At 43.3% G+C, this 14038-nt stretch overlaps 1 protein-coding gene across 2 annotated transcripts in view; it reads left to right on the top strand.

Moving 5' to 3' along the window:
- Positions 1-14038, top strand: part of TAOK1 (TAO kinase 1) — a 74190-nt gene that overhangs the window by 50498 nt on the left and 9654 nt on the right. For both annotated transcript variants that reach the window (XM_075771665.1, XM_075771666.1), the window contains exons 12-19: positions 525-728; positions 1951-2085; positions 2666-2902; positions 3667-3795; positions 5396-5599; positions 6052-6291; positions 9986-10198; positions 11308-11490. In XM_075771665.1, the coding sequence (XP_075627780.1) occupies positions 525-728; positions 1951-2085; positions 2666-2902; positions 3667-3795; positions 5396-5599; positions 6052-6291; positions 9986-10198; positions 11308-11490 (1545 nt within the window). The remainder of the gene's footprint in view (positions 1-524; positions 729-1950; positions 2086-2665; positions 2903-3666; positions 3796-5395; positions 5600-6051; positions 6292-9985; positions 10199-11307; positions 11491-14038) is intronic.

Genomic DNA, 14038 nt, shown 5'->3' with positions numbered 1-14038 from the left:
CTTCTAGTTTTGTCTGAAGAATGTTGTTCTGAGTCTAAGACTAAGAAATTTGTACTTGGTTTAAAAAAAAAAAAAAAAAGTAGTCCTCAAGGAAATTAATTAATCTTTTTTCAGGTTGCATGCTGCAGTCACTGTGCAGGAATTGAGACTCTCTGGATTGCAGTTCTCATGTACAGAAAGGAACCGTGCGAGGTGCAGGGTCCCAGCTGAGCACTTAGATGATGCTGGTGTCAGAACAGATTCTGGTGACACGCTGTTGCTGATCCATGATAGAGTGCAGCTTGTTAACAGGCTCACTGTTGAAAAGAATCTGACATCAGCCAGTTAATCTTGACAAGGTTGATTCTTTCTCTCCCCAGCATCCCACAAGAGAAATGTTTCATGGCAATGCCTGGAGGGTGGGAACTGCCATGACGTGGCAGGTAGATGCCTTTAGAAAGGAATGGAATGAACATTTCATTTGCTGATGTCCATAGATACAACTATGATGGATTTGGATTTTCTTAATAATTCCTTTCTCCTAGGAACAAGATCACGGTGTTGGCAGGACAGGAACAGTGAATAGTGTCGGAAGTAATCAGTCCATTCCTAGTATGTCTATCAGTGCCAGTAGCCAAAGCAGTAGTGTTAACAGTCTTCCAGATGCCTCGGATGATAAGAGCGAGCTGGATATGATGGAGGGGGACCACACCGTGATGTCAAATAGTTCTGTCATTCATTTAAAGCCGGTAAGCATTAGATTTTTACTGGATAACTTTGAGGGTGTAAAATGGGAGAGAATTTGGTTGGCATGATGACAAAAAGTCGTGTTCTTTCTATCCTAAATCATTATCTGTAGGTTCTAATATTGCGTCCCAATATATTAATGTGCGCTGGAAACTTTGGAAGGTTGCTGTAAAAAATCGTTTATTTCTATTGATTCATTAAAAATTATTTTTTTAATTGTATTGTGTCAAACCCACTTTGCTTTACTGTGAGGAGTTGGAATGGCAGCTTGTGAATAGGTTTATTTAGTGGATGCCCTTAACTTGCAGAGCACTGCTTCGTGGCACAAAGGGATGTGAGAGTTCTCCCTTTTTACCTCCTAGTTAGTGAATTCTTAAATAGAAGCTACTCAGTAGTAATTGACATCCATTCCTGAAGCACCCAACTTCCCAGCACTTAATTCGAATATTTGGTTAATGAACAAAGATGCACAGAAAAAGAAATGCAGCGTTGTGGCCGTGGCAAGCTGTGAAACCACTTCCCCTGCTTTACCTTTGCAAGATGAAGGATAAATGGGGGAGCGTCCCTCTGACCCATGCTGCTCTTCCTGTGGAGGGGTTATCACGCCTTTTCTCAAACCAGTAACGTTTCCCTAGCTAATGATAGGGGTGGTTAGAATGTTTTGTTCTTTGCCCAGATATGCAACAGACACAGGTATTTCCTCGGGGAGTTAATTAGTATATCATATCTAACTACTAATCGCTCTGTGATGAATGACAAACTCAAAATAAGAATGTGGAATACACCATGACAAATTTTAAAATTTGCTTTGAGATATTTCTGTAGTGGGTGTAATGAAAATCTTCCTCTGTCAGGGTTAGAAAGATGTTGTGGTTGGTTTTTTTTTTTTTTTTTTTCTTTCAGACTTGACATAATCTACTTTATAGCTTTTTATGTTTTGTAGAAGTAAACTGTTTAACTCCATTTTCAGTTTTCCATTTATTTTTCTCATTTTCAACTTTAATTAGTAATTTTCCTCCTAGTAATAAAAATGCACAATGAAATTTCCAAAAGCAAAGATCCTAGATAGGAGCTTCATCCACCTTATTGGCAGGAAGATCTTTCAGGGCTGCTGAATGTAGAATAGTTTTTCTTCCTTTTAAATGTCTTTTGAACGACACCAAAATAAAAATCTTTAGTGACAGAGTTTCTCTTTATTCTCTCATGTTAATATTTGCTGATAAGGAGGAAGAAAATTACAGAGAGGAATCAGATCCTCGAACAAGGGCATCGGAACCCCAGTCTCCTCCCCAAGTATCTCGCCACAAGTCTCATTATCGCAACCGAGAGCACTTTGCTACTATACGCACAGCATCGCTGGTATGTTAAAGTTTTTATTTTGATGAAGTTGTATAGGGAGGGATGGCTTTGAACACAGGGCTATTAAACTACTTAGACCTGTTAGGATTTCATCAGAATACGAGCTGTCCTCATTGACTCAGATATTATCACTGAAATAGTTTAATGTAAGTTAATAAAAGCTTAAATGTGACACCTGGGCAAATGTAATTTGTGTATATTAGATATTTTCAAAACCAATATGCCTAGCAGAATGCAGGAAACTGTTTATAATAACAATCTTTTATTTTCATATACCTATTATGTATATTTGTGTGTGGACATGCGTATATATGCACACTCAGTGCAGTGGGCTAAAAAAGACGTTATTTAATACCAGCTTTCTAACAATTGTACAGTTTTTCTGCTGGAGCCCATGTGAGCTTATCTTCTACAGCAGAATTCAGTTTTTAATCTGCTCTGCTGCCATTAGGATGTGTGCTTTTCTGTACAACAAAATCATATTTCTCTACTGAATCGTTCTCTTTTGTGGTTTGAAGACTGCCAGAAAGCAGATTAAGAAGCATTAACTTGCTTTGGCCCAATGCGGTTACCTTCCTAGGTGACAAGGCAAATGCAGGAACATGAACAAGACTCTGAACTGCGAGAGCAGATGTCTGGCTATAAACGTATGAGACGGCAACACCAGAAGCAACTGATGGCGTTAGAGAATAAACTGAAGGCAGAGATGGACGAGCATCGCCTTAGGTTGGACAAAGATCTTGAGACACAGCGTAACAATTTTGCTGCAGAAATGGAAAAGCTAATTAAAAAGCACCAAGCAGCCATGGAAAAAGAGGTAGGAGATTACGGCTTAGCAGACCAGTCTATATTTGTTAATTACATTGAATTGTCCACTTCCCCTCACTGATGAAGAGATGACATTGTAGTCTCTTACATGTCTGTTTTCAGGAGCCAAGCAAATTGCTAATTAGAAAAAGAGTAATACATCACCTCCTTACACTAAGGGGTTTATGTAACTAGAGGAAAGGTATGTCCTTCATCACAGTGCGTTATGCTAAATGTTAGCATACTGACCCCAGAAAAAATACTCTAAGGGTTTTCCTTTCTTTTGCCATGTATGCGCTCTCAATAACTGACTGCCATCAAGTGTTATGGAGGCACATTAGCCTGCAGAGAAATGTGCCGGCTGTGCGTAAATGTTCACCATCTAGTTGCTTGTGGATATGGCGAGTTTTATGCTTTTAAATAATTGATAACGAAGTGGTGCTGCCTACAGCGATTATTATTGATTCTTTGTTCTTGGCGCTCTCAGTGGAGGGCTAAGGATAGAGTTTATCATAAGGTGTTGACTTGGTTGGGCAAGACTGGCTGAACAGTAGGGCTGAGGAAATGAGGCGCCGGAAAGGACTCCTGCTGGGTGCGCTGATGGGGGGGTGGAATGAGAAGAGGGTGAGGGCGAGCTCCTGAGACTGGCACTTATTCAGAGTCATGGTGAGTATCGTGGTGACTGTTCCATGAGTTCTGGGTCTTGGGGCTGAAATGGAACGTGAGCTGTAATCCATTGGGATTCAAACTGATCTGCTGCTGGATTTGCTGTAGGCTAAAGTGATGGCCAATGAAGAAAAGAAGTTTCAACAGCATATTCAGGCCCAGCAGAAAAAAGAATTGAACAGTTTCCTGGAGTCCCAGAAGAGAGAATATAAACTCCGTAAAGAGCAGCTGAAAGAGGTAACTCATCTGTAATGAGAAAGATGAATATCGTACAGTGTACGATACCGTGTGAGAGCAGTGAGCATTCAGAAATAAGTGCCACTGTGCGCAAGAGACCTTATGCTGGATTGCAGCAAGTTTTGCGTTTCATGAGCAGAGACCTGGATGTACTGTATTTGTTTCATATCTTTGACCTTAGAGTAAGAGGGATTATTTATATATTGGCACATATATGTTTATCTTGTAAAAGTACAGACTTCTCCATTGTTTAATATTACTTTTTAGCCAGAAACATGCAAATTTGGCAATCCTAAGGAATGAATAGTGGTAGTTTAAAAAAGATCATGCGCATTTTTCTCATACCTCATTGCTGCAGGTATTGACCATGAACTGCAGCAGTTAGTAAAGTTTCTTATCACTTAAATGATATTTCTGTAACAGCAGCAAGAAAACAGAGCAGTAAAGATGACCTGCAGATTTGTTTTTAAGGAAAATATCTGTAAAACACTACATAATTTTAATAGAGAAAGCTGTGTAATAGTTTAATAATCACTGTATTGTAGTGAAAATCATGACCTTTGTGAAATGCAGGGAAACTGTAGAATCAAACTTCCTGATTCTTTTTGTGGAGTGGCTGATACCGTAAGCACTATAAATAATTTTTTTTGAAAGAACCATTTAATGCTCAACCATCAACTTGTGTGACGCAACTTTGGAACTTGCTCCAAAGGGGAATATTCCCAAACATAGACATTTCCCAGGAGAAAAAAAGGCTAAAGAGCAGTAGAGCCAAAAAAGATCTAACAAAAACTGTAGTAGCGTGGGCTCTTTACAATAACATAGAGTCTTTTTCTAAGTGGGCAGTAGATCACAGAGCACCAAGAAACACTGATGAAACACCGAGGAGTTCTGTCTCATACTGAAGTCAAAATGTATCGCGACAAGTCTAGTTACTGTATGGGCATCTCTAGTACGCAATTCAAGCAAGCAGACTCTTTTGCCAAAGATGCTTCAAGCTATATATTGAATTTGATACAAATGTGGAAACTGCGGCCTTAAGTTTCACCTGTGAACTTCTTTATATTGTTGTTGTAAGTTATGGCATCTCAGTGAGTGGCTCTGCCTTGATCAGTTACTTAGAAAATGGGTATGTGTTCTGATCAAGCAAGACACAAAAAATTTCTAGTGTGCTTCATGTGGCTGGAGTTTCATTGAACAACAGGATGACAATGCTTTCCTTCTCCTCTCGGTCTTTTGGGAACCTGTAAAAACATTTGTCAGGCAGTGTCCGTGTGTCTTTGTTTTCAGTGGCAAACCATCTTTTTTACGTTTTGAGGTAATACGTGTCCGGAAAGTGGACATGAACCAGCATTTCAGCCAGTTAAAATGACCAACACAAAAAGAAGTTGTAGTTAAATTTGCTGCACTGTGAATTATGTCCTGGTGTTCCCTTAGATATGCAATATGATGCATTTTGTAGAGGCTAGGATGGTACCAGCCATGAGAAGACAAGGTGGAACGGCTTTGAAACATAGTTTATTAGGGAGGTCCATCCAGTTGTTCAGGGCCAAGGAGCTTAATGTGACTATTCCACAATTAATTACCTTGCTGTTATCAGGAGCTGAATGAAAACCAGAGCACTCCAAAGAAGGAGAAGCAGGAGTGGCTTTCCAAGCAGAAGGAGAACATCCAGCATTTCCAGGCAGAGGAAGAAGCCAACTTACTGAGGCGTCAGAGGCAGTACTTGGAGCTGGAGTGTCGTCGCTTTAAGAGACGGATGCTCCTTGGCCGCCATAATCTGGAGCAGGACCTGGTTCGGGAGGTAAGAGAACAGGCAGAGATGAGACCTGGAACCTTCTGTGTGAAATGTATCTCATGGAGCACCTGCAATCCAACTCCAGTCTCACTGAAGTGTTAATTACCACATTTAAAGTTTTTTAGTAAAAAAAAAAAAAAAAAGTTCAGATTAGTGCCCTGTTGTAGGAGAATTGTTAGATCCAAAAAGTCAACAGACACAACAGTTACAGTCCTTTCCAGAAAATGCTTACTGTGAATCCTGTTGAGCATCTAGAACAGGAAGAAGAAAAGTGAAGTGAGGAAGGAAAAATTACCGGTGGCAGTGCTGTCTGCTTCTGATAAGACGGAGAAACTCTGTTCTCTGTCCTCAAATGCCTTGGAAAGAGAGAAATGCCCTTGTGAACAAAGTGAAATGTCACGTTATGAATGGAAATCCAAGTACAAAGAATCTAATAATTCCCTCTGTCCTCCTGTTAGGAGTTAAACAAAAGGCAGACACAGAAGGATCTGGAGCACGCCATGCTGCTGCGTCAGCACGAGTCCATGCAGGAGCTGGAGTTCCGCCATCTCAGTACCATCCAGAAGATGCGCTGTGAGCTGATCCGACTCCAGCACCAGACTGAGCTCACCAACCAGCTGGAGTACAACAAGCGCCGGGAGCGGGAGCTGAGGCGTAAGCACGTCATGGAGGTCCGGCAGCAGCCCAAGAGCCTGAAGGTACTAAGTGATGTAGGAGCTCTGGGCACGAGGAGCTGGTGGTGGTGGAAAAGTGGTACATTACAGCTCAGTTCTCATTTGCAGTGTATGCAGGTCCAAGGTATTTTGAAGCTCATTAATTTGAAGACGTGTCTCATTCCTGTAATGAATACCTTTTTTTATAAAGTGTCATATTTGTCAAGTTGTGTAACTGCCAGAGTGCAACTGCAGCCCGACAAGCACCATACATATGAACCACAGCAATGGGTGATCAGGGTTGCAGTGCATTGTATGCAAGCCATAGCAGTGCTATTCCCTCATTTTACTTGAAAAGCTATTGTTCACAGCAGCGTGCCTTCCTTTTAGTGGTAGTTTAAAATGCACTTCATCTTTGCAGTGTCCTTTTTACCCCTTCTTCCTCCTACACTGTTTTCTGATTCTCCTCTCCCCCCATATACAAGAATAAAACCTATTTTTCTGTAATGAAGCAGCATCATTTAAAAACAAACAAACAAAAAAGCTTTGCCTCGCTGTGTGCATCAAAATGAACTGCACTATGAGTCTTACCTTGTTATTGTTTTTATATTAAGGCTGGTAGGCTAGCAAGTGTGGGGGAAAGAGAGAGATACCAGCCAACTGCAGCGTCCTCGGGAAGCTCCAACACTGACCTTTGCTGTGGTGTGCTCTCATGGGTTTCTCCTGCTGCCCTTGTAACTGCGGTGGCTGACCAGAACTATAGGGCCTCTGTAATTGAGGCTTTAGTGTTTTCATTGTAAGCCTTCACTTCATCCAAAGAAGTCCAGTGGTTTATTCTGAAGTGCCTGAGAAGGGAGTATAAGGCCTTTCACAAAGCTGCCTGGTACATTTCCTTTGAGGAGGCAGACTTCTTCTCTCCACCCAGCGTTCAGCTGTGCCAGTAACAAAATGAGTGTATGGCATACTGAGCATGGGGTTTCTTTGTTGTTCTAGGTCTTTCCTCTTCGTGATATTTCCCATCCGACTTAGTTTTCACCACCTGCAAATTACCTTCTTACAGAGAAAATAACCAACTTGAAAATAGAACTTCAGCCAAAAAAAATAAAATACCTGATTTGTCAATATTAGAATAATATTAAATAGTGAAAACCTAGCTTGTGAGAACAAGGGACCACCTGATCGCTGTTGAGAATCTCCAAGGATATAGTGTATAAATAGCTGATGACTTCACAGGGAAGCTGCGCTGCACTCTGAGCTGAATAAAACTGAAGCAGCTGTATTAGGTTGATCCTTCTGAGATTAGCATGAATGAGTTCTGCCTCCCCAAGGTGATGTGGTGCAAACACGAGTGGGCAGCATGTCCGTTCTCGTTCCCTTGCTGGCAGTGGGGACAGCAGGATCGGCATTCTCTGGGCTGCAGAGGCTTGGCCGCCCTCTCACCTCTGCAGGCTCTTTGACCCCTTCCCTTTCCCAGTGAGGGCAGGAGCGTTTTGCGGGGAGCATGGAAAGCTTGCGCTTTGCTTTGCGTGGCTGTTCTGTGATTAGTGAAGGATTTCAGGCTTGAGCTGTCAATCCAGCACCTTTGCGTATACGCAGCGCTAATAATGCAGCCTGCTGGACAACCGTTTGGTTTGTAGTACAATCCCCTATTTATCAAGGCTGTTCCCTAGCATTAACTCGTTCTCTTGCTTCTCACTAGTGCAGGGAGTATTCTTAATTGAATAGATAATTTGACCATTTGTTCAGTTTCTCTCTCCAGCAACGTTTTCCCTCAAGGGCACGTGTTTCAGGCTTTCCCTTTGTTATTTAGTGAGGTCCTTTGTCCTGAAAGCAGTTTTTTAACGGTCAGTGTCTGTTGCTGCTATTACAGCACCAGCAGGACCGATAACTAGAATTCACCCTTCAGTGAAAACTGCTCTGTTATTATTTTGAGTGTGTTAATTGTGATGCAAATACCCTCTTGCTGGTATTTCACAATACTAGGTCAAAATGATCTTGTCAGAAGTCTGACTGGAAATCTTACCCCTCCCTTCTGTTTCCTGTTGTTAAAGCCTTTGGGTTGGAAGCCTGTAAACAGAGTCTGGCATCCAAGCAAAACTTCACAGAAAGTGAGGACAAAATAGATGGCTAGTGTTTTGCTGTGCCCTGACGGGAACATGTAACTTGCTGTCGCTTCCCTTAGGGGCAGGGAGAAACAGCCTTAAAGGTTTCCTGGAGGGAAATAATTTCCTGTGAATTTAGAAAGGGTAAAAGCGATGTATTCCTCTCCATGATACATGTTTTGGTTTGAATGAAATCCATCTCTGTCCTGGTTTTTGCATCAGATTAGCAAAGTGGAATCGTTGGTTTATGCAGCAGAGCATGCTGATGTCTAAATTGGGCTGGATGTATTGTCTGATCCCACTGCATCTTTCTAGGTAGCTACAAGTGCCGCGCTTATCACCTACCCTGCTGAGCCTTGAGCTAGTGCCAGGAGCAGTCAGTGGAGGAGCTAACGGGAGATAGGCACGTATATCTGCCTTGCTGGTTCAGATCCCAGAGCTCTTCCAACTTATTCAAGGGACAGGAATCTGTTCCTGTGCTCTGGTTCTGTTGCCAGTGCTTCAGGATTTGACCGTGGTGGCTGACAGTGGGAATGACCAGGAGTGTATTCTGACTGCCCGGGTGTGTGGGTTTAGGGGTCTGGGGTTTTGTTTGGTTTTTTCTTACCATGGCAGGCAGTTAGTTTTTCTTGTCTGTCAGTTAACCACCATCGCTCATCACTTCTGGGTTTTGCTTAGTTAGAAGCATCCCTGCCAGCCCTCCTGTAGAAAGATACAGGCAACTCCAGAACACCTTCCTTTTCAGGGTCTTAAAACACTCAGTAGATGTTAACCCTCACAAGCTGCTCTGGAGGCAGGTAAGGCAGATGAAAGAAAAAAAAATTCATTTCCTCGAGGTCATACAGCAAAATCAGATCCAGATACCTTTTCCGGGATTGATGTCTCCCAGCCCTGTGTGCAGTCACAAGGTTACGTCTCTAAACAACACAGAGATGCTAGCAAAGTGCAAAGGGAAAACTCCATCTCCAGTAAGCCTCCGTTGGGACTGGGGAATTGTTTTGTTTGCTAGACTAGCACAACGCTCATGTTGTTTGTGGTGTACGTCTTCAAGCATCTAATCCTTCCCAGCCACTTTTGAGTATCTTTATGAAAACCAGGCTCTTGATATCAAGGGTTAGAATACATCTTATCTTCATCAAACCCTCGATGGAAAAAGTGTTGCTCTTTTTCCCTGTCCCTTTCCATGCACCGATCTGCTGCTTTTCATAACATCAAGTGCTGTTCGTATATATGTGCCATACAAGCAGAGTCATGTGTAAGTATGGCTTTTGGTGCTAATAAATATTAGTCCTGTCCCTCAAGAACTTTTCTTGAAAAGCAACACCCAGGACTGGATCCAGTCCAGTGACAAATGTGAGGGTCTTTGTGCAGAGACAGCTGTATTTAGGCTGGAGCTTTGTTATAGAAGTGTCTGTATTGTAATTGTTTCGCTCAGTAGCAGTGTCAAAGCAGCTGCAGCAATAGTCACTGCCTCTTGTGTATTTTGCTTCCCTCCTTGCACTGTAGATGTTAATATACATTTGTGGATTCTTGAACTCATATCCTTAATGTTATCCTAAATATCCATTTGAATGGATATTTCTCCCATTTGAAACGTGCTGTTTTTTTCTTTGTTTGTGTCCCCTCCATCTTTCCAGTCAAAAGAACTACAGATAAAGAAGCAGTTTCAGGATACATGCAAGATCCAAACCAGACAGTACAAAGCACTGAGAAACCATCTGCTGGAGACCACGCCAAAGAGTGAACATAAAGCTGTCCTCAAACGGCTCAAGGAGGAGCAGACCCGGAAGCTGGCTATCCTGGCTGAGCAGTATGATCACAGCATTAATGAAATGCTCTCTACACAAGCTGTGAGTCGCCTCCGAGGGACCCAGGGTTCCTCAGCCGAATAGGGATGTTTGCATTTTAACCCATCTGTATCCTGACAGCAGGCTATCTGCTTCCTTGCTACACGTGCCATACCCAGCACAGTCGTTTCTCTGTATTTAAAAAGCAGCATTTAAATGCAGAGGAAAGAGATGTTACTCCCTTCAGGCAGGTCAAAGTTGAAGCTACCATTGCAGAGATGCAAAATGATGCATCTGTGTGGCCAGAGGACTGCTTTTGCATGAAGTCTGACAACATAAATGTTCCTATCAGAGCGTCGTTAGATAATGTGCAGCTTGCTGTCTTAAGTCATTTAGGTTTTGATTTGTCATTTAGATTTTGATTTGTCAATGATACCAACCAAAGCATGTCCCACAGGTGGAAGATGCTCATTGAATCATGGAGGAGTCCAGAGTTTTGACTGCAAATCTGAAATAATGTTAAAAGTGTTGTGAAAGTTCTGTGACTCCTTCTTTAAGAGATTCCTTCTCTAAGGAATGACAATATGAGCAATGCTTTGAGTCCTTGCTACAACCAAACGTGCAGTTTTCTTTGCACTTCTTGCATATTGTGTCCTGCTCACGTCACTGTACAAATTTGACGCTTTGAGGCAGGGTAGCTGGCTTAATTTGTGTATGGGAAGGTTCAAAGTTCAGTATCATACTGCTTTTAGGTTTATGTCATTATATTCAATCGCCTGAAGTCCTTCATTGGCAGGGATACAGACTTCAGTCTCCTGCGTACAGGTAATTGGTTAATCCAGTTGAATAGAGCACGAGATCTTCTCTTTGCCTCTAGCAAAGGAGAGCTGTGGATGTTAGCACCTCCAGCAGTCTGGTCTCTGCAGTATGGATCGCAGTTCCTGAGGTGCCACTGCTCATCAGCATCACTTGCATCGGTGCTGTGGGCTCGCTGTCACCAGTCTTTGTCACTATAGGTCCTCTGTTCAGTGAAACGAAGTACAATAGAGACCAATTGTATTTCTAAGAAAACAAAGTCCCATCCCATTCTCTCCCCCTCCCTGCAGTCCTCCCCCAGAGTGTCATGAGTGGTTACCCCATAGTGAAATGCCTCTATTGTCTGTCTTTCCCAGCTGCGTTTGGATGAAGCACAGGAAGCAGAGTGCCAGGTTTTGAAGATGCAGCTGCAGCAAGAATTGGAGCTGCTGAATGCATATCAGAGTAAAATCAAGATGCAGGCAGAAGCCCAGCATGATCGGGAGCTGCGTGATCTTGAACAGAGGGTATCCCTCCGTCGGGCCCTCCTTGAGCAGAAGGTAAAATGGGCAGGCGAGCATCATTAGCTCCATATTTCAGATCTTAAATTGCACTGTCTTTATCAACAGAGAGAGAAATTGCTTGTACCTTGCTGTATTTGGGTATTTGCCTCTCTGGGTGATAGCTCAGTGACACATAGGCTAAACTTTCTGCCAGCTCAGCTGTCCTACGTGAGCAGCTTCTGGCTGGGTTAGAGCTGTTTAAAGCGTGCCAGAGGGACCCGTGCCTCTCTGGGCAGAAGGGAAAGTGGACTGTTCTTTCTGTCTCTGTGCTGCAGATGGGCTTCCTGGCTCGTTAGAGGGCAGACACTAACAACCTAAAGCTAGGGGATTTTTTTGAAGTTTGTGTGGTATCAGCAGTAGGTATCTCTGGGGAGGGAGTGGGGGGGTAAAATGTATTTGAGACCCTGTGTTTTGTGGTAGTATTATTTTACTGGAGCTCTAGTCTGTTTGTCAGTCTGCGGAGACCAAGCTGCAGTTTCCCCATGAAATGACGTTTGTTATGGAAATGCTGTCTGCAACATTCCCCTAAGCAAACAGAAGTAGCCAGACCCACAAGCATGGGTGTCCTGCTGCTCCCTAGATCTCAACTTGTAATTGGCTATGTGTATTAAGGTGCTCCTTGTTGAAGTGTGCTTTTTCTATACAGTGCCAGACATGTGGCGTGTATAGAAATGTGTGTGAGTGGCCTACACAAACCAGGGGAAGGGTAGTGCCCCAGTCGGTGAAAGGAAATAAGCAGTCAGCCTTCCTCCTGCAAATTTTTTCCCTTTTGATTTGCCTTGTGGGTGCCAGCCATCGCAATTCACACAACAGTTCCCAACTTTGCTGATCGGCGATTATTAAATCAGGGCAATTACTCTGTGGCCTAGAGGTTCTTCACACTTCACTTCTCCCAGAGGCTAACAGATGCATGCTGGGCTGATAGAGGGCCTTCGTCGGAATAAAACTGCTCCACCTCATGGTCAGCCGAGGGAGCATCTCCGAGAACACAGCACAGTCCTGTTGTGCTTTTGGTCTCCTGCAATTAGACGTGAATCTCTGGAATTATCTGAATTTGTGAAAACAAGAGTTCCCGTGAGGCACTCACATGTGTAATACCTGTCTTTAGACCCCATCACTAGTTATTTTGCTTCTGTCCAGAAGAAGAGGACAGCTCCCGTCACAGCCCTTCATTTGGGTGTGTGTTTGTGCCGGGAGTGCATTGCCCTCTGGCGGCACGGGCTGCCAAGAGCTCTGGGAAGAAATATGTCCCTGCAAGCCCGCTGCTGGTCATTTCTCCTTCTCTGTGGGAGCAGCATGTGTTGCACTGCACATAGTGTTAGGTTAAACGTGGAAGTGAGGCCAGTGACTTGAGGAAACGCACATCAACCAATAGTAATAATGTGTAAGTCTGTCAGTGTGGACCGGATTGAAGTCTCTGTGCGTGGAAAGCTCCCGCAAAGCGTTTGGCATCAGTAATGGTGATAGGAAGCTTATCAATGCTAGATCATTTTAAAAAATGATAAAATTAAGACCTAGCCTATTTTTTCTGTGTGTGTTTGTGTGCTCTGTGTGTCCCTATGTGACTACTGCATCAGAATAGCAAATGGTCCTTCAGTTTCCATAGGTGGGAGCCTTTATTTAGCAATACGTGCAGTGCTAGTGCATTGCAACTCAGTCAGGGACCAGCGATGAGACTCTCTTTCTTCCTGGGGTTATATTCACTGAGGGAAAATGAGGGTGCAAAGGTAGATGCATCCTCCTCTTGCAGGGGTATTCTTTGGGGGGGAGGGGAGAGTTCTGGTTTTGTAAGAATTAAGAGTTGCAAATATTCTGGTGTGGGTTGCTCAGCGATGTCACCTGGTGTTTGCTTGCACGTGCTAACTGAACCTGGCAGCCAGAGAAAGGGCAGGTATGTACGCAAGATGAATGTCTGAATTTATATTCACAAATATATACATAGCCTGTGGCAAAGTCAGTCCCTGATGTTCAGTAATAAACCAGATTCCAGAAGTTAGGGTGTGCATAGGACTCTGCTTCCTTCTCAGCACAGTGCTCTTTATTTCTGATGGTGCCCATCACCATAGTAACTCACCAGAGCCTACGTGTCTGACTTAGGCTAAGGAGGGAGTCGCCAGCCCCATCAATGCGCAGCCTTTAAGTGCCAGTGACAGAGGCACTGTACAATCTATACCCTGATGCTATGTTGTTTGTGTTGCACCAGTAATGAGCATGTCCCAAGAGTGTCTTTAAAAGACTTCAGAATTTACTCATTTCCTTCCCACATGCCTCAGACACCTCATCTTCAGAGTCCTGCATCCTGAAGTCATTTCTAAGTGATGTCATTTCAATGCGGTGTGTTAGGCATACCTTTCTGTGAAGTTCAGTCCCACTAAGTCCTGTGTGTTACGCTGTCGCAAAGCCTGAAAACTGAGCAGCTGGACATGCTGAAGACACTATAGTTTTGTAAAAGGAAGAGGAGGATTCTGCTTAGATGGCAGGACTGGAAAAAACAAGTGGAGCATTTTAAAGAGCTGACATCAGAGAAGGCATCTTCTTCCTCTTC

This window comes from Balearica regulorum, chromosome 19 (genome assembly GCF_011004875.1).
Source record: "Balearica regulorum gibbericeps isolate bBalReg1 chromosome 19, bBalReg1.pri, whole genome shotgun sequence".
Classification (NCBI taxonomy): domain Eukaryota; kingdom Metazoa; phylum Chordata; class Aves; order Gruiformes; family Gruidae; genus Balearica; species Balearica regulorum.
This window is presented reverse-complemented; position numbering and strand designations above follow the sequence as displayed.